The 27,294-nt window shown below is 42.7% G+C and overlaps 1 protein-coding gene across 2 annotated transcripts in view; it reads right to left on the bottom strand.

Moving 5' to 3' along the window:
• The window catches only part of ulk4 (unc-51 like kinase 4), a 548,729-nt gene that overhangs the window by 364,484 nt on the left and 156,951 nt on the right, over positions 1-27,294 (bottom strand). For both annotated transcript variants that reach the window (XM_068001818.1, XM_068001817.1), the window contains exons 18-19: positions 13,750-13,857; positions 5,907-5,990 (exon numbers count right to left, since the gene is read on the bottom strand). In XM_068001818.1, coding sequence (XP_067857919.1) covers positions 5,907-5,990; positions 13,750-13,857 — 192 coding nt within the window. The remainder of the gene's footprint in view (positions 1-5,906; positions 5,991-13,749; positions 13,858-27,294) is intronic.

The following is a 27,294-nucleotide window of genomic DNA, read 5'->3' as shown; positions in this document are numbered from 1 at the left end:
CCACAACTGGAATATTGTGTCCAGTTCTGGGCACCGCATTTTAGGAAGGATATGTAGGCCTTGGAGAGGCTGCAGAGGAGATTTACTGGAATGATTCCAGGGATGAGGGACTTAAATTACGTGGATAGACTGGAGAAGCTGGGATTGTTGTCCTTGGAACAGAGAAGGCTAAGGTATTCAAAATCATGAGGGTCTAGACAGAGTAGATAGAGAGAAACTGTTCCCATTGGCAGAAAGGTCAAGAACCAGAGGGTATAGATTTAAGGTGATTGGCAAAAGAACCAAAGGTGACATGAGGAAAAGGTTTTTTACGCAGTGAGTGGTTGGGATATGGAATGCACTGCACAAGAGAGCAGTGGAGGCAGATCCAATCATGGCCTTCAAAAGAGTACTTGAAACGAGAAAATGTGCAGGGCTACGGGGATAGGGACTAGCTGGATTGCTCGTGCAAAGAGCCGGTGCGGACTCAATGGGCCGAATGGCCTCCTTCCGTGCTGTAACCTTTCTATGATTCTATAACTAACGATATTATCTTTGTGTGTGGTCATCTTGGATTGACAGCCTGCCAATCGGCTCACATAGCTTTATAAAATTTGAAAACACAGTGGATTTCAATCGCATCTTTTGCTCTAGTTAGAAACCCCATGATTTTATAAGCACTGTGTGTTTTTAGTGGAACGTAGCTTTAAAAAAAACACATTTATCAATAATAACGATTGATCTGAGAGATCTACAATATTAAAATTAATATTGTCAAAGTGAATTTCATTCCAGTGAACATCCTGCAGGTCAGGCAGCTGGGTTATGAGGAAGGTTCTATACCTGAAACATCTTCTCTGTTCTCTCCACAGATGCTAAATGATCTGTGAGTGTTTCCAGCGTTTTCTGTTGTTGTTGCAGATTTCCAGTACCTGCTGTATTTTATTTTTTGTTCACTCCAGTAAAATTGATTTTAAAACTCATCATGTATCAGATGGTATAGAAGAGGAAAGGAGGATAGAGCAGGTCTATTCGTATGCAACACTGACAGTCTACTCATATGCATGCATTTTTAATCTGCCATCTGTAATGTCTGTTCATTGTGCCTATTGGGGAAAATGGGTTGATTAACCATTAAGTCAAAAACTGAAAGACACAACCTTTAACACTACTAACAGATGCTGTCAGATTAGTTAATTGTGAACCGAACAGCGACTGGATAAAACTTTTATGTAGACAGCACGGCAGAAGCTTTAAAAAGAAATCTAATCACCTTAAAGCCACTGCACAAATGTAATAGGATACTGCCATAATTAGCACACAGGGGAACAGTGTACTTACTACCAATGTGGTATTAATAAAGAACAGTTTGCTTCATTTTACCGCTTACTCCACATAAGTATATACCTGTTAAGGGCACATTCTGCTTAAGTGTGTGTGTAGTTTAAAGGCCAATTTTCTTTCTTATTTGTTTCTGTGGAATCTTGTGTCATTACATGCGTGATGAAAAGGCATAATGGCTATTTAAACACTCAGTATATCTTAATTCTTTTTAACATCAGTATGATTTAAATTTTTTTCATATGCTGACTAACTCTATCTACATCTGTTGCATTTAGACCTAATTAATCTTTTTCCAATATTAAAAAAAAATAGCATTAACTGCAAATCTGAACCAGACCCATCGCATTATGGAGACGATTATGGTATCTTTCGACTGCCCCATTTTCCAACAGGAGCAGGATTGTAGCGAGACCAAAAAAAAACGTACCACTATCTTCCTGCCTGAGGCTCACCTGCTTCCAATTTTGAGTGGGCCTGGATATAGGTGGGCAGTGCTAAGGGGTCTCATTAGGCAAAGCAAACCAGGGTCGTATGAAGTTTATCGGACTTCAATGCAATTTTCCTCCAGGACTGCATGGCACCCATGCAGCAATGTATTCATCCACTGCCCTGAGCGGAAAGCAGCCACAAGCAGTGTACCCTAAAGGGACTGCTGGAAGCCATGCTGAAAAAGTGCAAATAATAGTTTGGTGAGCATTTTTTGGCAACAGGCTGAGCTTAATTGCTCTTCATGTGTTTCGCTTAAAATCCTCTCAAACGTTAGAATTCATGTCAGCCGCCCCCTTTCCCCGGGGTCAGCCTGGCCCTTTCCTTTAATGGAGTTCTGCCAGCCAAGTTTTACGGATAAGCCGCCAGATTTTACTGCCCCTCAGAATGGCAAGTTGCCCATCAGCGCTAGGATTGCTCTGGCAGCTCACCACTTCCATGCTAAAAGGCCCGACCATCAAAATAGTTCCGGCCTCTCACCATCTTCACCCACCAGCTACTTGATGTGTACTCCATTTCAAAATCACCCTCCTATGTCTCCATATTAATCATATTGATCTCAAATTTTTGGTTACGGATGCTGACTAGGAGAGATCAGAGATTTTCAAATTCAGATCTGACCTAGTAAACAGCACAGCTAATATGTTACGTCTCAATGGTGTTCCAAGAAAGGAATTAAAAAGTACATTGCCTTCCAACAAGTAGGGTAGGAGAGTTTAGAAATACTTTTTTGTGTCAAGTATTGGGGATATTTTCCTTTTTTGCTCAAAAAGAATCAATTCCTCTATTTTCGGTCATGTTTAATCGGCACCAATCAAAATGTTAGATGCTCCCAAATTTACTTTGCTGGTTTTGTTCAATATGAATTCGAAAATGGGAACAATCATGAAGCACCTGTCATAATACTAATTTTCTATTTCTCATGCAGCTAAATTGACATGTAATTGGCACAAATAGTGATTATTTTATTCATCCAGAAAGTGGGCAAAACTTAGTCAAAAACCCCAAAAAAGATTCCATGAAACTTGTTTCACAGACCTGGACACAAAGATCCTGTTATTTTGACTGAAATGTATAGTGCTCCAACCCAAGTCTTGCTAGCAGCCCTGACCTTACTCCAATTCCCACTGACATCCATGGCCAGACTCCAGTTGGCACTCTTGACTCAACCCAACTCCTGCTGGAAGCCCTGACCTGCCTCCAGTTGCCAGCTCACACATTCAAATGCATGAAGTTACAGCCAACAAGTGAGCACTCTTAATGTGGAACAGACAGGTATATATGGATGATGATGGTATAAGTGTTAGTTTTTCAAACATACTAGCAGATCTCCCATGGCATTACTTACAGTGAGTTTGATGATCTGCTATTTTACAACAACAGGGCTGCAATACCATATAAACCACAATATTTTATCAGGGACAATGATTTACAGTGACTGAACAGGCCAAATTGTGTTTTTTTTACATGACATTTTAGGATTTTTACCAGTGTTTTAGGGATGAAAATCCATAATTTTGTGTAGTTTTGTATGAACCATAAGACACTCTACATATGTTCAAAGTTGATTAAAGGATTTGATAGGGTAGATAAAAATAATTTCCTCTGGCGGGGGAGTCCATAACAAGGGGGCATAACTTTAAAATTAGAACTAGACCATTCAGGGGTGATGTCAGGAAGCACTTCTTCTCACAAAGGGTAGTGGAAATCTGGATTTTTGTTCGACAAGGGTATTAAGGGCTAAGGAACCAAGGCGGGTAAGACACAGATCAGCCATGATCTAATTGAATGGTGGAACAAGCTTGAGGAGCTAAATGGCCTACTTCTGTTACTATGTGTAATTGAAGCAGGAGAAGATACTCAGTTATAGGAAGAGAACTGGCATTAGTTTCGAATTTCTCTGGCAGAGAACTGGCTCAGACACAATGGGCTGAATGACCTCCTTCTGTGCTGCAAATGTTTATGGGTATATTTGCTGTTGTGAGATCTTGCTGTACGCAATTTGGCTGCTACATAAATACACTTCAAAAGTAATTCATTGGATGTGAAGTGCTTTTGGGATGTTCTGAAGATATGATGAGGTGCTACATAAATGCAAATTCGTTCTTCTTTCTTATTCCAGGCTGAGCACAATTCCAATGTTTTTCTTCTACACAAACAGTTTGTACTTTTTAAGTATAATTTGTGGGACTTTTTCCCTCCAGCACGGTTTAATGTATGGAATTCAGTAATGTCACAATCAATGTGAATATATAATGAGTGTTATTGCACAGGAATTTTCATATTTTGTTAACCATGATTTGTAGCACTTTGCAATGCATGGCAGCCCTTCACATTTCCTATAAAGACAGGAAGTCCAAATTCTTCTGAATTCTTGCTCCTAATTTACTTCTGTGTTCCCATCACAGCAATAAGTTTCCAACATTATCTGCTTTGGAGCAGGGTTGCTCCATGTACACCAACACAGTAAATATTCTCAGTTCTGGCATCATCCTTGTGAATTTTTTTTGCACTCTCTCCAATCCCTCTATATCCTTTCAATAATATGGAGACCAGAACTGTGCACAGTACTCCAAGTGTGGTCCAACCAAGGTTCTACACAAGTTTAACATAACTTTTCTGCTTTTCAATTCTAACCCTCCAGAAATGAACCCTAGTGCTTGGTTTGCCTTTTTTATGGCCTTACTAACCTACGTTAATTAATACTGTTGTTTGTGGGTATGTCGGATTAGTAGTCTGATCACTAAATAAAACAATGATATCAACATCATAAACTGAAGGAGGCGTTTGGGCACCATTAAACGTAACCGAAATAAGACTAAACTCAGAAGAGAACCTATAATTGACAAGGACGAATAATTCCCTACTTTCAAACAAAATTACCCATCTGAAGCTGCCAGGATGTAAATGAAAAATAGTCAATGTCATTGATTAATTATGCAGTAATATTTAATTAAAATTAGAATATTTCATTGAATATTCATTAATATTCAAATATATTCATATATGATGTTTGGCTACAATTATAATTCCCCTGCACATTGTTTTTCTTCTACCTTAGGGTGCGCTGCATCTCTTGATTTTTATCAGCAAACCCTGAGATGAGGCATCTGAATGCCTCATAACGATGGCTACTTATTACCGTTGGAGAAAAAAGGTCAAAGTTTGTTCCACCACTCTATAAGCTCAATAAGACTGTCACACTAATTCAATTTGTTGCCACCAGAGATTTGTTATCACAGTCCCTTTGGGATCAATGTTTCCTCAGCCTGTAGAAGCACCAGGACCCAGACTATGTTCTGCTTAATTAGCTCTGAAAAAGAAGCTTCAAGGAAACTTGCTGAGAATTTTTCTCACCCTCCCGCCCCCCACCCACATCTTAGTTAAAAAAGCATAAACAAAAGTCAATTTGCAAAGATTACATATTGCAAAGTAACCTAGTTAAATGAAAATACCATCATTGAGTAGCTTAACTAAGATTGAACCATGAATACATATTTTGTTTCTTTAAAATGCAATGAAAATAGGCTGAACCATTTCTATTTAGGGTTCAGCTGCCAAATCACAGACATACAATAGCTTGTAGGTGAGTGATTGGCAGCTTGTTGCAGGAAAGGAAACAAAAGTTTGGATTTAAGTAAGAGTTGACAATTTTTACTGCAATCAAGTTGGGACAGAGTACACAACCGTTTTAGCACATAAAAACAGAACAGTTCTAAATATTTATATGCATTACTGGTAATTTGTTTTAGCAAACATACCAGACAAGTGTTTATGCTTTCAGGATGATGTCCCATTATTTTGATAACTTCATAACCCCTGTGGGAATCACTGTACTCATAATGAGGGATTTTGAAAACAACATCTGTGTATTTATTTTGTCAAAGTTTCAGGACAAAAATCATGAAATCAAAGAGGAAAAAACATATCGGGAAATGGCGGTTGAGACTTTCCCTGGGTAATTTTAATTTAGGAAATTATGTACACAAACTACACATGTGTAAATATAAAAACTACAACATGCATGCAATGTCTGAAGCATATTGAAGAATGCTGATACAACTATTCATTTCTCAGAAGGCAACAAACAGCCTTACCCCTTCCCGAAGACATCTCATTAGCACGGTGTAGGCAGTGGAAGGGATGGCCCAGCGGTCTCTTGGGTGCTGTCTTTTCTCCTCCTGTAATGAAGAATGAAGCAACCATAGAAATACCGGTATAAATTGAAATTAGCCTGTAGATGATTATAGAAGCTGTATTTTTAAAAAACATTTTATTGATTTTTTTCAAATACAAATATAACATAATTCACAATCCTGTTCTTCCTATTTTCAGTGAAAGGAAAATTACTCAATTTGCTACTCCAACCCATTCCCCCCTCAGGTCAACAGCAGGGGTGACTATAAGGGGAAACACCATCTGTACCTTCCAGAGAACTGTGCTTTGCTTCTGTCCAGGACTTTGGCAGGGTTGAAGAAGGTAGCCTTCGCCTTCCACTCTAACTTCCCTTCAAATAAGCCTAGCATAGATCGTTGTTGCAAAATAAATGTATTGTGGGAACCACCAGGAACTGAGCATTGACATTCATCATTCTGTTTTGGTAGTCACAGTAGGACTATGGCGACCTTGAGGGTCAACGGCAGTGCCACCTGGATTGCACATGTTTTTCTGGAGGTCTTTAAGAAGGAATTGGCAATAGTTTGGTCACAACCCCCTGCAAAACCATGGCTCTTCAGTAAGTCTACGTTAGCTGTACCTGGGATAGTACACCCACTAGATAGTGTAATGCTGGGTATGGATAGAATCATAGAATCATAGAAGTTACAACATGGAAACAGGCCCTTCGGCCCAACATGTCCATGTCGCCCAGTTTATACCACTAAGCTAGTCCCAATTGCCTGCACTTGGCCCATATCCCTCTATACCCATCTTACCCATGTAACTGTCCAAATGCTTTTTAAAAGACAAAATTGTACCCGCCTCTACTACTGCCTCTGGCAGCTCGTTCCAGACACTCACCACCCTTTGAGTGAAAAAATTGCCCCTCTGGACCCTTTTGTATCTCTCCCCTCTCACCTTAAATCTATGCCCCCTCGTTATAGACTCCCCTACCTTTGGGAAAAGATTTTGACTATCTACCTTATCTATGCCCCTCATTATTTTATAGACTTCTAGAAGATCACCCCTTAACCTCCAACTCTCCAGGGAAAAAAGTCCCAGTCTGTCTAACCTCTCCCTGTAAGTCAAACCATCAAGTCCCGGTAGCATCCTAGTAAATCTTTTCTGCACTCTTTCTAGTTTAATAATATCCTTTCTATAATAGGGTGACCAGAACTGTACACAGTACTCCAAGTGTGGCCTCACCAATGCCCTGTACAACTTCAACAAGACATCCCAACTCCTGCATTCAATGTTCTGACCAATGAAACCAAGCATACCGAATGCCTTCTTCACCACCCTATCCACCTGTGACTCCACTTTCAAGGAGCTATGAATCTGTACTCCCAGATCTCTTTGTTCTATAACTCTCCCCAACGCCCTACCATTAACGGAGTAGGCCCTGGCCCGATTCGATCTACCAAAATGCATCACCTCACATTTATCTAAATTAAACTCCATCTGCCATTCATCGGCCCACTGGCCCAATTGATCAAGATCCCGTTGCAATCCCAGATAACCTTCTTCACTGTCCACAATGCCACCAATCTTGGTGTCATCTGCAAACTTACTAACCATGCCTCCTAAATTCTCATCCAAATCATTAATATAAATAACAAATAACAGCGGACCCAGCACCGATCCCTGAGGCACACCGCTGGACACAGGCATCCAGTTTGAAAAATAACCCTCTACAACCACCCTCTGTCTTCTGTTGTCAAGCCAATTTTGTATCCAATTGGCTACCTCACCTTGGATCCCATGAGATTTAACCTTATGTAACAACCTACCATGCGGTACCTTGTCAAATGCTTTGCTGAAGTCCATGTAGACCACGTCTACTGCACAGCCCTTGGTGCCATTCTCCATATCTGGCAACCTATTCCTACTCTTTCTCATCTTCCTTAATCAACCTGAGTGCCAGGGGAATACTGAATGCAATTCCCATCATGCTGTATATAGCAGGACATTGTCATTTGCTGGGGAACCTAAACCACGATAGATTTTGGTTCCACTCCAATGCTGGTATTATATGTGGAAGCTCATAAATATGTTTAATTCCCCGTATTAACTGACAATTATGCTGGTATTAATAGCCTTGTGTGAAGTTACACCTGCATTGTGCACAATAGATCATAGAACACTCCTTGCATAACTGGCAACATTGGATGCAGCATAGCTGATCAGGAAACATGCACCAAGCTGCATTCCCAGTTTCATGGACTCGCTTCCTTGAATTACTGCCAGTATTTGTCTTTATGGTGATAGTAATTTCTAGGCTGTGCTGTTTTTGTACAGTCTCTTGATCATGAATTGAATTCTCCTTTAGGTATAAACTAGGTATCCAAAACAGAGAAACAGGTTAATAGCATCTCAGAATCTGCCAAAGGAATTCAGGTATTTTCAAGAAACAAACTCTGTTTATGAAAAGGTGATGGCTGGAAAAGATATTTAGGTGTTTTGTTGCCTGAGGCCAGATGACTCTACCAAATTTTAGCAACAAATCTCAATGTAGACAATCCCATTTTTTGAAGTTTGAGAAAAACATATTTGGAAGCAATTTTACACCAATGTTATATGATGTTAAGAGTGGAGATGATTAAGTTACTTTCATTTTAAATTTTGTGGAGGGGGGGTAAATTTTGGGTGTAGGTTACCAACTAAATCGGAATGATTTTCCTAATTCTTTCAATGTAGTTAAACCTCCATGTACATATGACTATTATCCCAACAAATGCAAGAAAGCCACTTGGGACATTGTTCCTTGAAGACATCATAAGAGTTTGGCACAATGCAACATCTATCATTGTCAGGTCTCTTGCTCATCCCCATTGTATATAAAGTTCTTGTTCCAAACTGCACATTAATTATTGAGCAGAAGAGACAACAGAAAAACTGAGCTTGACCACACAAAAAAATAACAAGCTCCAAGATGCATCAGGTCAGAAAGAAAACTGAGTCAGTCTGTGAGGGAGCTGCTATTTGGAGCTAGGACTGTATTCAAAGATGAGGAAGGACAGAACTATGACAAGCGATCTAATACTCTTTACTCATTCACACAACCTCCAAGTGAAAATAAATTCTTATCAAAGTCTTACAAAATATTGGAAATGATAAATCCAGCCTGGACCTGAGCAGTATCTGTGAGCGCACCTATTGTGAAGTTTTGCATCCATGTGAAGTATCATGGAGAAAGGATTGAGAGATTTTACCAACTCTAGTGCACATCTGCTTGGAGTCGCGACATGACTAGCAATCAATCCCACCCTGTTTGTTTATAAACCTCATTACGATAGTGCCTGTTCAGATTTTCACTGACCTCTGTTCCTTTTAGAACAATAAGCCTGAACGAACTGCTCAAACCGTAGGTTTACAAAATACCAAGAAGGTTGTGGCTGAATCAATATTCCGCGGGTCTAGGTCATGCTCCCCAAAGACGAGCATCCCATCAGTTGTAGTGGAAATCTGGAACACTCTCCCCCAAAAAGCAGTTGCGGCTAGGTCAATTGAACATTTCAAAACTGAGATTGATAGATTTTTGTTAGGTAAGGGTATTAAGGGATATGGAACCAAGATGGGTAAATGAAATTAACATATAGATCAGCCATGATCTAACTGAATGATGGAACAGGCTTGAGGGACTGAATGGTCTACTTCTGTTCCTATGTTGTCACAGCAAGAGTTGGGGGATTTGCCTGTACTCACAGTTCACAATACATTTGTTCTTTGACACTACCATCTTAAGGCATCAGTGACCTCCTGATTGATCGATAACAACAGCTTGCATTTATATAGCATCTTTAATGTAGTAAAATGTCCCTAGGCGCTTCACAGGAAAGTTATCAAACAAAATTTGACATTGAGCCACATAAGGAGATACTAGGACAGGTGACCAAAAGCTTGGTCGAAGAGATGGGGTTTAAGGAGCCTCTTAAAGGAGGAGAGGTAGACTTGTGGTAAGGTTAGGGATGGAATTCCCGAACTTAGGGTGTAGGCAGCTGAAGGTATGGCCACCAAAGGTGGAGTGATTAAAATCGGGGATGCGCAAGAGGCGAGAATTGGAGGGGCGCAAAGATCTTGGAAGGTTGTAGGGCTGGAGGAGGTTACAGAGATAGGGAGGGGCGAGGCCATAGAGGGATTTGAAAAGTTTCGACATCTGAAAGTACATAGAGACATAGAAACATAGAAAATAGGAGCAAGAGTAGGCCACTCGGCCCCTCGGGCCTGCTCCGCCATTCAAAATGATCATGGCTGATCGTCTAACTCAGTACACTGTTCGTGCTTTTTCCCATATCCCTTGATCCCTTTAGCATTAAGAAATATATCTATCTCCTTCTTGAATACATCTTATGACTTGGCGTCCACTGCCTTCTGTGGTAGAGAATTCCACAGGGTCACCAACCTCTGAGTGAAGAAATTCCTCCTCATCTCGGTTCTAAATGGCATACCTTGTATCCTGAGACTGTGACTCCTGGGTCTGGACTCCCCAGCCATCGGGAACATTCTCCCTGCATCTAGTCTGTCTAGTCCTGTTAGAATTTTATATGTTTCGATGCGATTACCTCGAGGACCGCTGTGCAAGAACATTTAGTTGCAACCATCTTAGAGTGTTAGATTTATTACCACAGAAATAATTGCTGCCAACATCTCCAGACTTTCATTTGATGTGAGCTTGAATTTTGCCTCCTGTTTGCAGGTGGAAGCATTCAAACCATATGATCCTATAGTCCACAGACTCTTCCATCACCATTCCTGAGTATGTCCTGTCCCACCGGCAGGACAAACCGACCAGAGGTGGCGGTACAGTGATATACAGTCAGGAGGGAGTGGCCCTGGGAGTCCTTAACATTGACTCCGGACCCCATGAAATCTCATGGCATCAGGTCAAACATCAGGAAACCTCCTGCTGATTACCACCCACCGCCCTCCCTCAGCTGATGAATCAGTCCTCCTCCATGTTGAGCACCACTTGGAGGAAGCACTAAGGGTAGCAAGGGCACAGAATGTACTCTGGGTGGGGGACTTCAATGTCCATCACCAAGAATGGCTCGGTAGCACTACTACTGACCGAGCTGGCCGAGTCCTGAAGGACAATGCTGCCAGACTGGGCCTGCGGCAGGTGGTGAGCGAACCAACACGAGGGAAAAACTTACTTGACCTCGTCCTCACCAATCTACCTGTCGCAAATGCATCTGTCCATGACTGTATTGGTAGGAGTGACCACCGCACAGTCGTCGTGCAGACGAAGTCCCGTCTTCGCACCGAGGACACCATCCAACGTGTTGTGTGGCACTATCACCGTGCTGAATGGGATAGATTCAGAACAGATCTAGCAGCTCAAAACTGGGCATCCATGAGCTGCTGTGGGCCATCAGCAGCTGCAGAATTGTATTCCAGCACAATCTGTGACCTCATGGCTCGGCATATTCCTCACTCTACCACTACCAACAAGCCAGGGGATCAACCCTGGTTTAATGAGGACTGTAGAAGAGCATGCCAGGAGCAGCACCAGGCGTACCTAAAAATGAGGTGCCAACGTGGTGAAGCTACAACTCAGGACTACATGCATGCTAAACAGCAGAAGCAACATGCGATAGACAGAGCTAAGCGATTCCACAACCAACGGATCAGATCAAAGCTCTGCAGTCCTGCCACATCCAGTTGTGAATGGTGGTGGAGAATTAAACAACTAACGGGAGGAGGAGACTCTGTAACCATCCCCAACCTCGATGATGGCAGAGTCCAGCACGTGAGTGCAAAAGACAAGGCTGAAGCGTTTGCAACCATCTTCAGCCAGAAGTGCCGAGTGGATGATCCATCTCGGCCTCCTCCCGATATTCCCACCATCACAGAAGCCAGTCTTCAGCCAATTCGATTCACTCCACGTGATATCAAGAAATGGCTGAATGCACTGGATACAGCAAAGCCTATGGGCCCCGACAACATCCCAACTGTAGTGCTGAAGGCTTGTGCTCCAAAACGAGCTGTGCCTCTAGCCAAGCTGTTGCAGTACAGCTACAACACTGGCAGCCACCCGACAATGTGGAAAATTGCCCAGGTATGTCATGTCCACAAAAAGCAGGACAAATCCAATCCAGCCAATTACCGCCCCATCAGTCTACTCTCAATCATCAGCAAAGTGATAGAAGGTGACGTCAACAGTGCTATCAAGCGGCACTTACTCACCAATAACCTGCTCACCGATGCTCAGTTTGGGTTCCGCCAGGACCACTCGGCTCCAGACCTCATTACAGCCTTGGTCCAAACATGGACAAAAGAGCTGAATTCCAGAGGTGAGGTGAGAGTGACTGCCCTTGACATCAAGGCAGCATTTGACCGAGTGTGGCACCAAGGAGCCCCAGTAAAATTGAAATCAATGGGAATCAGAGGGAAAACTCTCCAGTGGCTCGAGTCATACCTAGCACAAAGGAAGATGGTAGTGATTGTTGGAGGCCAATCATCTCAGCCCCAGGACATTGCTGCAGGAGTTCCTCAAGGCAGTGTCCTCGGCCCAACCATCTTCAGCTGCTTCATCAATGATCTTCCCTCCATCATAAGGTCATAAATGGGGATGTTCGCTGATGATTGCACAGTGTTCAGTTCCATTCGCAACCCCTCAGATAATGAAACAGTCCATGCCCGCATGCAGCAAGACCTGGATAACATCCAGGCTTGGGCTGATAAGTGGCAAGTAACATTCCCGCCAGACAAGTGCCAGGCAATGACCATCTCCAACAAGAGAGAGTCTAACCACCTCCCCTTGACATTCAACGGCATTACTATCGCCGAATCCCACACCATCAACATCCTGGGGGTCACCATTGACCAGAAACTTAACTGGACCAGCCATATAAATACTGTGGCTACAAGAGCGGGTCAGAGGCTGGGTATTCTGCGGCGAGTGACTCACCTCCTGACTCCCAAAAGCCTTTCCACCATCTACAAGGCACAAGTCAGGAGTGTGATGGAATACTCTCCACTTGCCTGGATGAGTGCAGCTCCAACAACACTCAAGAAGCTCGACACCATCCAGGACAAAGCAGCCCACTTGATTGGCACCCCATTCACCACCCTAAACATTCACTCCCTTCATCACCGGCACACTGTGGCTGCAGTGTGTACCATCCGCAGGATGCACTGCAGCAACTCGCCAAAGCTTCTTCGACAGCACCTCCCAAACCCGCGACCTCGACCACCTAGAAGGACAAGGGCAGCAGGCACATGGGAACAACACGACCTGAACGTTCCCCTCCAAGTCACACACCATCCCGACTTGGAAATATATCGCCATTCCTTCATCGTCGTTGGGTCAAAATCCTGGAACTCCCTTCCTAACAGCACTGTGGGAGAACCTTCACCACACGGACTGCAGCGGTTCAAGAAGGCGACTCATCACCATCTTCTCAAGGGCAATTAGGGATGGGCAATAAATGCTGGCCTCGCCAGCAACACCCACATCCCAAAAACAAATTTTAAAAAATTTGCAGTACTGCTTTTGATCACTGCCAGTGGAAGATACAGTCCATTAATGGGGACTCTGATAGCAGTAGAAGTAAAGTTAAGTTCTAATGCAAGTCCAGGTGAATGCAGATCCTTAGCGTGGAGTAACTATATTTCATCCTTTCCGAGGAATTATCCCATTAAGATGTTGTATTTATGGTACCATTCATAGCAGCCAACCTCCTCTTGGTCTCATTTTTTCCCCAATCAATTATTCTTTACAATAGCTATTCCCTTACAGGATTCCATTGCAGTGTTAAGAATAACCTCAGTGTCTCCTACCTGGTTGGCCACAAGGTACAGGAGTTCTCCTAGTGCAGGTATCAGGCATTGTTTCAGTTTAGTGTTCCTGAAGTTCTCTCGTATCAGCTCTGTTAGCACTGTGACAGCCTGAAGTGTAAAGAAAGGACCATTAGAAAGAATACTTGCAACAGTACATTTCGTATAGTTATGCAACCTTGTTCTATTTTCCAAAAATTGAAGTTATCCGTTTTTTTGGTAAATTTCTGCGCTCTTTAAGATGAGGAATGTCAAGTCTAAGGAATTGCAGACAACTCTTAAATTTGAAGTTGTTTAAATCAAATTTTTTATCAATTAATTTTTTCCTTTTAAAAATCAACTTTCAATTAACAGAAGTAGACTGTAAAGACTTATGCAACCTGTTCTCATAATTTAACCCTTTGAGCCCTGGTATCATTCTGGTGAATCTGCACTGTACCCCCTGGAAGGCCAATATATCCTTCCTGAGATGTGGTGCCCGAAACCGAACACAGGGGAATGAAATTGGTCTATTCTAGTAGAGTGAAATGGACTCATAGCAAATCAGCAGCCCGTATTACATCGTGCTTGATTTTCTTTTCCATTGAGTTCTAATTTTTGTTTTCCATTTACTGCTCCCATAGACCCATTTCACCTCCAGTACTCTAGATGGAGTCTGTCAGGGCTGTATACAACTGCAGCATCACTTCCTCACTTTTGTATTCCAATCCCTTTGAGATGAAGGCCAACATTGCATTAACCTCTTTGATTACTTTTTGTACCTATGCACGAGCTTTTAATGATATGTGTACTTAAATCTCATTGCTCCTCCACAGCCCCTAGTGTCTCACCATTAAGAAAATATTACGATTTGTCTTTCTTAGATCCAAAATGGATGACCTCACACTTCCCTACATTGAACTTCATCTGCCATAGTTTTGCCACTCATTTAGTCTGTCTATGTCCCTTTGTAACTTCCTGTTACTATCTACACAAATTACCGTGCCTCCTAGAATCATAAAATCACAGAATCTTACAGCACGGAAGGCGGCCATTTGGTCCATCGTACCTGTGCCAGCTCTGTGAAAGAGCTTTCTAATTCGTTCCACTCCCATGTTCTTTCCCCATGGCTCTGCAAATATTTCCTTATCAAGTATATATGAAATTCCCTTTAGTAAGTTATTATTGAATCTGCCTCCACCACCCTTTCAGGCAATGTATTCCAGATCATAACAACTCACTACGTAAAAAAATTCTCATCTCCCCTCTGACTCTTTTGCCAATTATGTTAAATCTGTACACCGAACCACCCGCCAGCGGAAACAGTTAATCACTATCAAAACGCTTCATAATTTTGAACATCTCTATTAAATCTCTCTTTAACTTTCTCTGCTCCAAGCAATCCCGACTTCTAAAGTCTCTCCACATAAATTAAGTCCGTCATTCCTGTTTGCGCCTGGATTTTTTATTTGCTGATTTGTCTTGTTTAAATTTCATGGGCCAGGAGGCTTGTACAGGCTTTGGTAGATAAATCTAAAATCAGAATGTCAAAGTTTGTTAATATCAGCAACTTGAGATATATGCAAATTAACTGGACCATTGGTGTAAACTTAATATATGTGGCTCTTAAAGTTTCATGAATGCACCCATGCAGTTCATGAAAACAAAATGCTTGGACACCTCTGCACCGTATGAGGTATTGTTCCATTTTCACAAACAGGAGACTCACAGTAATTTATATTAAAGAAAACACCATGACAGTCTTGACTTTAGTGCTTATGCATAACTGAGTCTGGTAAAGCCTGTAGCCACTATAAGAGTTAAATGTTCAAGTAACTTAAATTGTTCCCTCTTTACTAACGCCTGCTTTCCAACTTTCACTATCAAAATACGTTGTTGAAATTTTGCGCACAGTAAGCCTAACATTGCCTTTCGGTTTTAGAGAGTCACAGAAATTACAGGACAGGAAGCACTTTGCTGCCACAGAGAAATATGGGGTGGAATTTAATATTAATTTAGCTAAAAGAGAACAAAAAGTTTAGGAATATTACGAGTTTGTAATTTTAATGTCATCTGCAAATTTGGATATACAACTCTCTATTCCTTCATCCAAGTCATTGATATATCTGGTGAAAAGCTGAAGCCCCAGCACAGATCTCTGGGAAACACCATTTGTCAGATCCCGCCAATCAGAGAACGTTCCCTTTATCCCTCCTCTCTGTCTCCTGCCTCCCAACGAATTACCAACCCATGTCACAAGGTTATCTCAGATTGTGTGCACTTTCATTTTTGCTAATAATCTCGTGTGGAACCATTTCAAATGCCTCCGGAAGCCCATATAGACAACATCCATAGGCATCCCCCTATCCACCATGCCAACGACCTCCTCAAAAAATTCAACTAGATTAGTCAGACATGACCTACCCTTCACAAATCTATGTTGACTCTCTTTGATCAGCAAATACTTGTCCAAGTGCTCAATCACTGTCTTTGATGATAAATTCCAGTAATTTCCCCACAAATAATGGATCTGTAGTTACCTGGTTTCTCTCTCCCTCCCTTCTTAAATAATCGAGTGACATTTGCCTTTTTCCAATCCAAAGGCACAATTTCTGAATCTAGAGAGCTTTGGAAAATTATGACTAACACATCTGCAATTTCCTCACCTATTTCTTTTAATACTCTGGGGTGGAAACCATCAGATCCTGGAGACTTGTCCATCTTAAGTCCCATTATTTTTCCCATTACCATTTTCTTACTTATATTAAATCCACTACGTTCCTCCGCTTGATTTATTTTTAGGTTCACTTGTACCACTGGTATTTTGTCCTCTTCCTCCTCTGTGAAAATGGATGCAAACTACTCATTTAGCAAGCCTGCAATTTCCTTATTGTCCATTATAGTCTCGCCTGCATCTATCTTTAATGGGCCCACATTCTCCTTTACCACTTTCTTTCTCTTAATATATTTATAAAAACTTTTGCTGTTAGCTTTGATATCCTTGCAACTTTTTTTCATATTCCTTTTTGCAGCTCTTATTACTTTCTTTGTATCCCTTTATTGTTTTTTTATAGTTTTTCCAGTCCATTGCATTTTCACTTTTACTTGCATTTGTGTAAGCCTTTTCTTTTAGCTTGATACTGGCTCTCAGCTCATTTGTTGACCATAGTTGCTTGACTGCACAAGTGGAGCCTTTGCCTTTTAGGGGTGTGCACTAGCTTTGTATTGTAACAGATACTTTTTTGAATACCTCCCACTGCTTATAACAGTAAATTAAATGACCAAATAATATTCAATAAAAGGTTTCAGAAAAAGAAAACAAAAATGAGCAACATCAAATAACCTACAGATTTGTGTGTAACTCACTCTTAGCTTCTTTTACATTGGATAAATGGCGTTGTCTCCTGACATGGAGATCTCGTGCAACTAGCTGCAACCAGAAAATAAACACTGCAATTCACTAAAGCTAGAGGCCAGGAAGACCCGATAAGTATTAAGTATAGATTTTATTTAAAACTTACAATTATAGGGTCTGTGTGGGCGCCAATGTATTTTTTTTGTTTTCCAACCCTCAAGGACTTTTTTAACCATTAACACAAGGCATCTGAGCCTTTCAGATGGTACTGAACATCTGGTATCTTAATTATGTTCAGTTGGAGCCGACCCCAAATGAGTTGTGGGTAGAAGCTTGCATGGTCTCTCTCTCCAAGCTGGTTCACAGTTAATTAACCAACGTCAGCAGAACCACTGGAAGTTTTATAAACGGACAGGCTGTTCATTCACATTTGTTGAAGTGGTTTTAGTGACATCTATAATTTATGTTTACATGCCTACCAGTCATAAGTCTGAATATAAAATATAAACTATCTGCTTAGACACAGTAAATGGCAAATAGACTAATCTTTGTATGAAATAGCCATTGCTATATCAAACTTTGTGCACAATATCCAATTAACTCTAAATAGAATATTTTACCAAAATATTCTCTTATGGGAAGTGAAGTCTCCAAATTACATTGCCAGTTTAGTGAAGGTATATGCTGTAAGTCCAAGGCTAATACGAACTGGATTGAGACAGCTCAAGCTAATTGGACATAGGATCTTTACAGTCAGCAAACGTGAAAGTTTTGTGTACCAAACCACTGTGCTATTATTTTCACTAACTGAGCCTATCTAAAGCGTAAATATCTCAAGATCATACAATAGATATAGAAAAGGAAGATCATTTGGCCCATCCTCCAGAAAAACCTTACGGTGCCTTGTCACAGCATTGAACTGTCTCCTAAATGATCCCAGGTCTTTGGTTCCATTACCATACCTGCAAGTCTATTTCAGTTGGGTGAAAAAGAACTTCCTGGCATCAGTCCTAAATTTGGCTTTCACTAGTTTGAACCTGTGCCCCTCTCTTCCTGCAGTTCTGGTTTAATATCAAGTAGTGCTCCCAATTTACATCCTTTACGCCATTTAGCATATCATCTACTTCTATGAGACCCCTTCCAACTTTCTCCAATCTTTACTCATAACTCAGATCCTCAGATCACTGCTGCCAGATATCAGTCTTATTGATCTTCTGTGGACACAGTACTCAAGGTAGGTGTGATCTTACCAGAGCACTGTATAGTTTAAGCTTGACTTCCTTAAACTTCTGCTCCACTATTTTGACGATATAGTGCAGCATTCTATTTGTTTTGCTGATTGCTGCTCAATGGTGATTGGATATGTTGAGCGTCGAGTGCACTAAAACCTCTAGATCTCTTACAACTTCTCCCTCAGTTATTTCAACTATTCGTCGGAACATAAGAACAGGAGTAGGCCCCTCGAGCCTGCTTTGCCATTCAATTAGATTGTGTACTGATCTGTACCTCAATTCCACTTACCCACTTTTGCTCCATATCGTTTGATACCCTTGCCTAACAAAAATCTGCCGATGTCAGTCTTGAAAGCTCTAATTGTCCGTTTGGAGCTTTGGAGTACATATGATGCCATCTATGTACAATGCTTTATACTTGTCCATATTAAGTTTCATTTGCCACTGTTCCGCCCACTTGCCTATTCTATCTAACATACATAGAGCCCTGCCTGTCTCCTCAGATTGAATTGCCCTTTTCCTGCCCCTGCACCAGTTCATTATTACCTGTAAATTTTGGGCAATTTGCATTCAGCTTCTGAATTTAAGCTGTTGTTATAAATTAAAATCAGTGTAGATCCCAACAACAGTCCCTCGGGCATCCCACTTAGCATTATCTTCCCACCATGGCATCACTCTCCTAAAAAGTACCTGCTGCCTTTTACAATTCAGACATTTTTTTTCCATTCCCAGGGTACACTTTAAATCCCAACAACTTTAAAGTTGCATTTCATGAGAAACAATGGACTTTTTGAAGTTTACCTAAATCAGATTTTCCACAGTCCACCTGAAGTGTCACTTACTCAAAAGAGTAAAGACATATGGTTAGCAGAAACTTTCCCTTCTGATTTGTACTGGCTGCTATTTAATAGGTTATTGTCATACAAGTAATCCTCAAGTTTACTCCTGATAATTAACCAGTACTGATGTAATACTGATTGTTTTGTGGTTTCCTGCGTCTGCTTTATCATCTTTGTGAGAACAGGTGCCATATTAGCTTCTTTCCAGTCCAGTGGTGTCTGCCCAGCATTCTTTGAAGTTCTCAATGATCATCAGCATTTCACAAATGTCACCCATGGCCTTTGTTAGTACCCTAGGATAAATAACAATGTTCCTGGCAATTTATTTTTGGGCTCTTTTAACCTGATTGGCACCTCCACTACGTTTATGCCAATGTTATTAGTCTTACTTGGATTATCACTGATTAAGAAGAGGCTGTTGTTCCTGCCTTCTCTAGTGAATACATGGAAGTAATTATTTAATATATTTGTAACTATTATGCTCACCTTCAGTTTCATTAGCATATTTTCCTCATATCTTCTGTAACTGCTCATTTACTTTTATAATACTGAAAATATTTTTTACTGCTGTTTTACAATTGCAACACATTTCCACATTCTTCTTCACCCTCTGGCCAACCCTTTCATGTGTTTTTGAATTTTCATAATCATCCCAGTAGCCTTTCTCCCTGGAGGATTTCTAGAGTTTGTTTTTCTTCCTTATTGCATTTCCGATTGTTTTGTTCCACTTAGGATCATGTTTGTTTAGCCTGTGCTTGCTAATCCTAGGTATGTATTTATCCAGCGTGCTCAGCCTTTACCTATTATCCAATTAAGTATTATTGAGCAATCTTCCTCAATCAATAAACTTAAGGTCTTCCCTCTTACCCTGAAGTTAGCCTTTTTAAAATACCTGGCTGTTGGTCCTTAGTACTGTTCAATCCTAGATCATGTGATCACTATCCTCCAAGAGTGACATGATTTGCGTTCTCTGTATGTTGTCTGGGGCACTAACCATTACCAAATCAATATGTGTGTTGCCTCTCGGCTTCCTTAACACATAGTTAACAAAGCAGTCATGCATTATGATTTTTAACTTGGTCTCTGAACTACTTGGGCATTACCGGTTTATATGTAGTTGGTTAAAATCCCTTTTCAAAATAATCTACCTGTTTTCATATAACCTTCCAATTTCTTCAAAAAGAGAACTCACTTCCTTCTTATTCTGATCTAGTGGTCTATAACATACCAATAATTTTAGCTTTGTCCTCTTTTATGTTAATGAATTACTCTGGTTGGACATTTTTGTGTAATTTTACCCTGCCATAGCATCACTTCTTTAACCTAGCAGATATCCCTGACATAATGGGTTACACCACCTCTGCTCTTATCTAACCTTCTGAACAATGTCTACCTCATCATGGTTACCTACAGCCAAAACAGCCTCAATTCAGACATCTACGCCCCAAGACTAGGAGGGAGGCTGGTTGTCAGCGGGGGGTCGACTGGGTGCGTGGGTAACGCGCCCAGTGAAATCGGTGTGCTCCGCACGTGATCGCGGCCTAATTGAAGGTACTTACACGTGCTTCTGGGTTTCCTGTTCCAGACCTGCGCAGCGGGCGCACTGCGCACCCGCATCACAGGCTGTCAGCAGGAGGAGCCCTATTTAACGGGGCAGTCCTCCAATGCTCCTCCTGAAGCAAAGAACCAAATTGGTAGCATGGAGCAGCCCAGAGGTAAGGCTGCTCCAAGGTTCTCAGACTCCTCACTCCAGGTGCTGCTCGATGGGGTCAGGAGGAGGAGGGAAACGTTTTTCCCAGCAGAAGGGAGGAAGTGGCCTGCCTCTGCCACCAAGAAGGTCTGGCTCAAGGTGACAGAGGAGGTCACCAGCAGCAGTAACATCTCCCGAACCTGGGTCCAGTGCAGGAAGCACTTTAACGACCTAACCAGGTCAGCCAAAGTGAGTATACTTACACATTCTCCCACACTCCGTCTTCCACATCACCTCCACCACCACACAACTCCACTGCCATCACAACGCTCTTGCATCACTCCTCACATCCACTCAACCATCATTCTCACCTTGCCTGCACTTACTCACCACCCCAGTTCCCATTCGAACACTACCATGCATCTCATACAATCTCATGGCTATGTCTCACATGCGCCCTCCCATGCATCTCCCTCACGGTTAGCCCCAGCCACACCAATGCATGCAGTGGGTCACGATGCAACCAACACTCAATCACGTCTCTCTGCGTTTTGCCTTGATAGGAGAAGAGATGCCAGAATGCCCAGGAGAAGGCAAGGACCGGAGGGGGCCCGCCACACCAGGTGGTCCTCACCGACGTACAGCAGCAGGCACTGGAATCAAGCCATACGCTGGAGTGCCTGTCCGTGACGGACGCCGAGACTGGGAGCGCACAAGCGGCTGGTGACAGAAATCTAACACTCAGCACTCATGATAGCGAATGATCTTAACATCACTTGGCATCTGCAGCACCTCAACATCTGTCCACATGCTTAATATTGCTTTCTGTTCTCTTGTAGGGCCATCTGCGACCTCCATGACTGCGGAAGCGATTCCTCAGGGGACCTGCCGGCCTCTGAGGGGGCATTGTCACATCTGAGCCAGCCATTCACCAGCGCAGATACACACACCTCGGTGGCTCCCTGTCCTCAGTTAGTTGGGGTTGCACATAATGAGTCACCACACACTGAGCACGAGCAGACCCTGGTGGCAGGGGCAGCCGTGGAGAGTCCGCGTCAGTGGGAGCACTCTTCTCCAGGCTCTGCTCAGTTGGACCCAGATGCTGAACCCTGGGGGCCAGCCATGAAAAGGAGAGTCATCAAGGGCCAGCAGCACATTGCCGAGGTACTGGAACAGTTGCCACGCACACTCTCCACAATCGCGCAGAGGATGAAGGAGTCCAACTCCTGCATGAGTGGAATACTGTCACAGGGACGTGAAGGCATCTCTGAGATAGTGTCGCAGGTAAGTGCGGGAATGTCTGCGATGGAGGGAAGGCTAGCCTCCATCGAGCTTCAAGCACGGCTCAACAATGAGTCCATTCAGGCCCTGGATTCAGGGTGAGCAACGGCCGTTCGGATTCAGGGTGAGCAACATACTGCCGCCTTAAACAGGCTGACAGATATGTTACAACTGGCCTTCCGAGGCTTCACACAAGTCCTCCAAACAGGGTGGAAGGAGTGATGTGGGCCTGGCCCCGTAGAGGGATGATGGCGAAAGGGGACATGGAAGTGGGGATGTCACTCAAAGCGCTCCCACGTCTCACCCGTTGCACCCCTCTCAACCAGTATCTGCAATGTTGCCTCCTCTCCAGGTGGTCGAGTCTGCCCCTGCACAGGTGCAGGTGGAGCAGTCTTTGGAGGGGTCCTCACGGGCACCGAAACCCAGAGGGCGTCTGCGCAAAACACCTCATCGGTCAGGGCATGGACAAGAGCAACCTGCCACTACCTCTGCTGAAGCCACAGGGGTAGCACCACATAGGGGTTCCTGTAAACATAAGACTAAGGTTTTGTGAGCACAAAGGGGATGCACAGGGTGTATGACGGAATGTCATGTTTTTCATTTAGATTTGTTTCTTTTGCCACTCACATTAAATGTTGTTATCACCACTACTGCCACATCTTTGCAAATCTTGTCTGGCTTGTGCAATAATTCTCTTTCCTGAGGATCACCATGAAGACCCACAACTGATGCCACCCATGGGTCACTGCAGAGTGGGTGTAGGTGTATTTGCAGGGCTCTTTTGTGCAGACGACTGAGAGACGCCGGCGATGTCCCCAGTGGCACCCTGGAAGGATCCTGAGGAGAAGAAGTTGAGGGCAGTGGTGACTTTGACAGCGACAGGTAAGAAGATGGTGCTCGGGCCAGCCGGGATCGGCTCGGCATCAAGGAGGCTGCAGATGTCCACGACTACATGTCAAGTGACTCTGAACCTCCACGTGCACTGCTCCTCAGAGAGGTCCAGGAAGCTGAGCCTCGGTCTGTAGACCCTGTGGCGAGGGTAGTGCCTCCTGCGATGCATCTATCTCTGCGGTTGCCCTCCCTCCTGCTGTGCAGGTGGATGTGTCACAGCACTGTGTTGTGGAGCTCCACGTGTCAGAGGTGGACGGCGTGGACGGCAAGGCTGGTGATGCTGTTCGTCCTCCGATGAGGTCATGACTGCAGCTATGGCAGCCCCCATCCGGAAGATGTACGTTTGAGGGGGTCCGCAAGGTAGGTAAATGTGTCTGCATACAGGGGTTAAGGTTCCAAATTGGTGAATTTTAGTGTTAGGAGGAGGGTGCTGGAGGCCAAACTTTGTCCAAAGTGACAGAGTGGCCTCCTGCAATGAGTGAGGGTCTCCCCCCCCACCTGTCAAATGGACCTTTGCAGCTCCCACTGGCTGATGGCTGCAACACGTCTGTTTCAACTGGGAGTGTTTCCCCCAGTACGGGAAACACGCTCCGTTGAGATGAAAATCCCACCCCTCCTAAAATATCATGTCAATCAGGTCTGCAAACCACCTGAACTATCTAAATAATTGCTTTAAGTGGGATCCCGCCGGCTTTATTTGCCGGTGGGAGTCCCACATGCGGGGGCTGCGTGCGCAGCTAAGTGCGTCATTGGGGAACCCGGAAGTGGGCGGGTTGGAGCCGGGCTCCGGACCCGCTCCGGGGTTCCCCGAATTTAGTAACCCCCCCCGCCACGAATGCACCCACTTGGCCATCCTAAAATTGACCCCCTTATTTTTAATGTATCTCATGGAGAGCAAAGCTGTTGATTTATACTCCTTTAGCCCCTCAGTGTTTCTTTGCTGCTGGTAGCTGATTCCAGTATATTGCATCACTCTAAGTTAATGTCTGCACATTGTTTAACAACCAATTTCCCCTTCTTCCCTCCCCCATCTAATTAAAATGACTCTCAATAGCTCCTCAATCTTCCTGGCAAATCTTGTGGTTCCTGCTCTGTCTCTCCAAAGCTTCTGTATCAAAAGTTAGTTAAAAAGGATAGGTTAGATGACTCTTCTACAAAACATATTGGCCCAGAAATTGCTTAGAAAAGAACGGTGAGCTCAACAGCGCTCACCACTGTTAGTGGCGAAATCGAGGAGCAAATTCCGGCATTCGCACATGTGCAGTGAAATGTGGAATCCAGAACATGCTTCCCCGGTTCATCGACGATATGACAGCTTCGAATTAAAGGGATATCACCAGCTGGAATCAGTGGAAACAAGGGACCAGCGCCAACTTGTTCATCTGCTCAGCTGGGAAGTAACTAATAGCGCCACAAAATAGGTACGTTTAAAAATACCAGTCTAAACTAAGTCTTAATGTCTGAAAAACAACTAAGAATTAACTTTTAAAAATGTGGAGTCTTATTACTCCTTATTTTAATAGTTTTTGATCGTTAAAAAAGCGTTTTTCTAAAAATTAAAAAATGTTTTTTTTACTTTTCCTTCTGTCTCTTTTATTTAATTTGATTATTTCTTACCCTCCCTGTTTTCACTTTCTATAACTGTTCTTACAAATAATTTTAGTGTTGTACCTTTCACTTCCTGGATTTAACGTTGCAACTTGCAGCTCGTCAAAAATGCTGCGATCTGATTGCTCGAGGGGAGAGATCAATTCTCTCGCTTCTCCCATGGATCATAAGAACATAAGAAGTAGGAGCAGGAGTAGGCCATACAGCCCCTCGAGCCTGCTCCACTATTCAATCAGATCATGGCTGATCTTCGACCTCAACTCCACTTTCCTGTCCAATCTCCATATCCCTTGATTCCCCTAGAGTCCAAAAATCTATCGATCTCAGCCTTGAATATATTCAATGACTCGGCATCCACAGCCCTCTGGGGTAGAGAATTCCAAAGATTCACAAACCTCTGTGTGAAGAAATTCCTCCTCCTCTCAGTCTTAAATGGCCGACCCCATATCCTGCAATTATGCCCCCTAGTTCTAGACTCTCCAGCCAGGGGAAACAACCTCTCAGCATCTACCCCGTCAAGCCCCCTCAGAATCTTATTTGTTTCAATGAGATCACATCTCATTCTTGTAAACTCCAGAGAGTATAGGCCCATTCTACCCAATCTCTCCTCATAGGACAACCCTCTCATCCCAGGAATTAATCTAGTGAACCTTCGTTGCCCCACCTCTTAGATAAGGAGACCAAAACTGTACACAGTACTCCAGGTGAGGTCTCACCAAAGCCCTGTACAATTGTAGTAAGACTTCCTTACTCTTGTACTCCAACCACCTTGCAATAAATGCCATTTAATTGCTTATTATATCTGCATGCTAACATTTTGTGCTTCTTGTACGAGGACACTCAAATGCCTCTGAACACCAACATTTAAGTTTTTCACCTTTTAAAAAATATTCTGTTCTTCTATTCTTCCTACCAAAGTGAATAACCTCACATTTCCCCACACTATATTCCATCTGCCACCTTCTTGCCCACTCACTTAATCTGTCTATAGCCCTTTTCAGACTCTTCGTGTCCTCCTCACAGCTTACTTTCCCACCTAGCTTTGTATCATCGGCAAACTTGGATACATTACACTCGGTCCCTTCATCTAAATCATTAATATAGATTGTAAATAGCTGAGGCCCAAGCACCAATCCTTGCAGCACCCCATTAGTTACAGCCTGCCAACCTGAAAATGACCCGTTTCTCCCTACTCTGTTTTCTTTCGTTAACCAATCCTCTATCCATGCTAATATATTACCCCCAACCCCATGAGCCCTTATCTTGCATAACAAACTTTTATGTGGCACCTTATCGAATGCCTTTTGAAAATATGAATATACTACATCCACAGGTTCCACTTTATCTACCCTGATAGTTACATCCTCAAAAAACACTAATAAATTTGTCAAACATGATTTCCCTTTCATAAAACCATGTTGTCTCTGCTTAATCATATTATGATTTTCTAAGTACCCTGATACCACTTCCTTAATAATGCATTCCAGCATTTTCCCGATGACTGATGTCAGGCTAATTGGCCTGTCGTTCCCTGTTTCCTCTCTCCCTCCTTTCATGAATAACGGGATTACATTTGCTACTTTCCAATCCGCTGGGACCATTCTAGAATCTAGGGAATTTTGGGTCCTAGCTTTGCTTGAACTAATGCTGGACTCTTCTCTGCTTCCTATTAGAGGATGTGCAGCCAGTAAAGTTAGTGGGTTAGTATAAATCTATTGGGTGGCGAGCACTGTTGGTTCGCCGCTCTGAGCAATGTTTGGGCCATTCAGTGCATACCTTGTTTCCCACTGACCTTTAGCCATAAACAACACATTCTGCTATGGACTTATTGCTCAACGTTTTGGGAAATCATCAAAATAAAATAACTTGAATTTTATGTTCTGATTAATGCAGTTAGCAAATTAAATGTAAGAAATTCCCTGACAACACTGCACAATCAGCGTAACTACATTTACTCCATTCCCCACTTAGACAATTGACAGATCTCTTGTGTTTGTGCTCTGAGTTGAAATTATGTTTTGAAATCATGACAGTTTCTCCCTAGTTTTAACTTTCCCAGGTGTGGAGACCAAAAAGGAAGGGGAAGTCTTTATAAATTGGGCACAATAATAGAATATATATGCCAAAAAAATTGGACAGATGTGGAACATAAGCTAGTTTTCAAGATCACTGTCCCCATTTTTGCAGTCACTTGCCACACTTTCACACTTTTTGCTGTTTAACAGTCAATATATCTGCATACCCTTGGAGAATGGCAACACAGTGAAATAGCATACTGTTTTTTTCAATCCAGGAATGACATTTTCCTCTCGATGTAAATCCCTATGTAAAATAAGCTTGGACAATCTGATCCCAGTTCCTCAAGGGTGAGAACTTACACCACAAATTGCCACTAAATTGGCAATTTCATTCAAAGAGGGCATAAATTCATACTTGTGCTCTGCTGAGGTTAAAATTAAGGGATTATTATGTGGATTACACTTAACCTGGGGACGCTGAAGATCAATTTGGAAAGATTACTCCATTCTCAGGTACCGATATTCTTCATCTCCATAAAAACAAAAGTTAGAGAAATTGAGTTTAAAAAAACATACACACAATGGCTGCAATTTTCTGCAAATACAGAAGACTTCAATGAGTGCAAAGTTGTTATTTTCCCACTGGTGCTACATT

The sequence above is a fragment of the Heptranchias perlo genome, chromosome 2 (assembly GCF_035084215.1).
Source record: "Heptranchias perlo isolate sHepPer1 chromosome 2, sHepPer1.hap1, whole genome shotgun sequence".
Lineage (NCBI taxonomy): Eukaryota > Metazoa > Chordata > Chondrichthyes > Hexanchiformes > Hexanchidae > Heptranchias > Heptranchias perlo.
The sequence above is the reverse complement of the archived record's forward strand: the minus strand, read 5'-3'. Positions and strand labels throughout refer to the sequence as shown.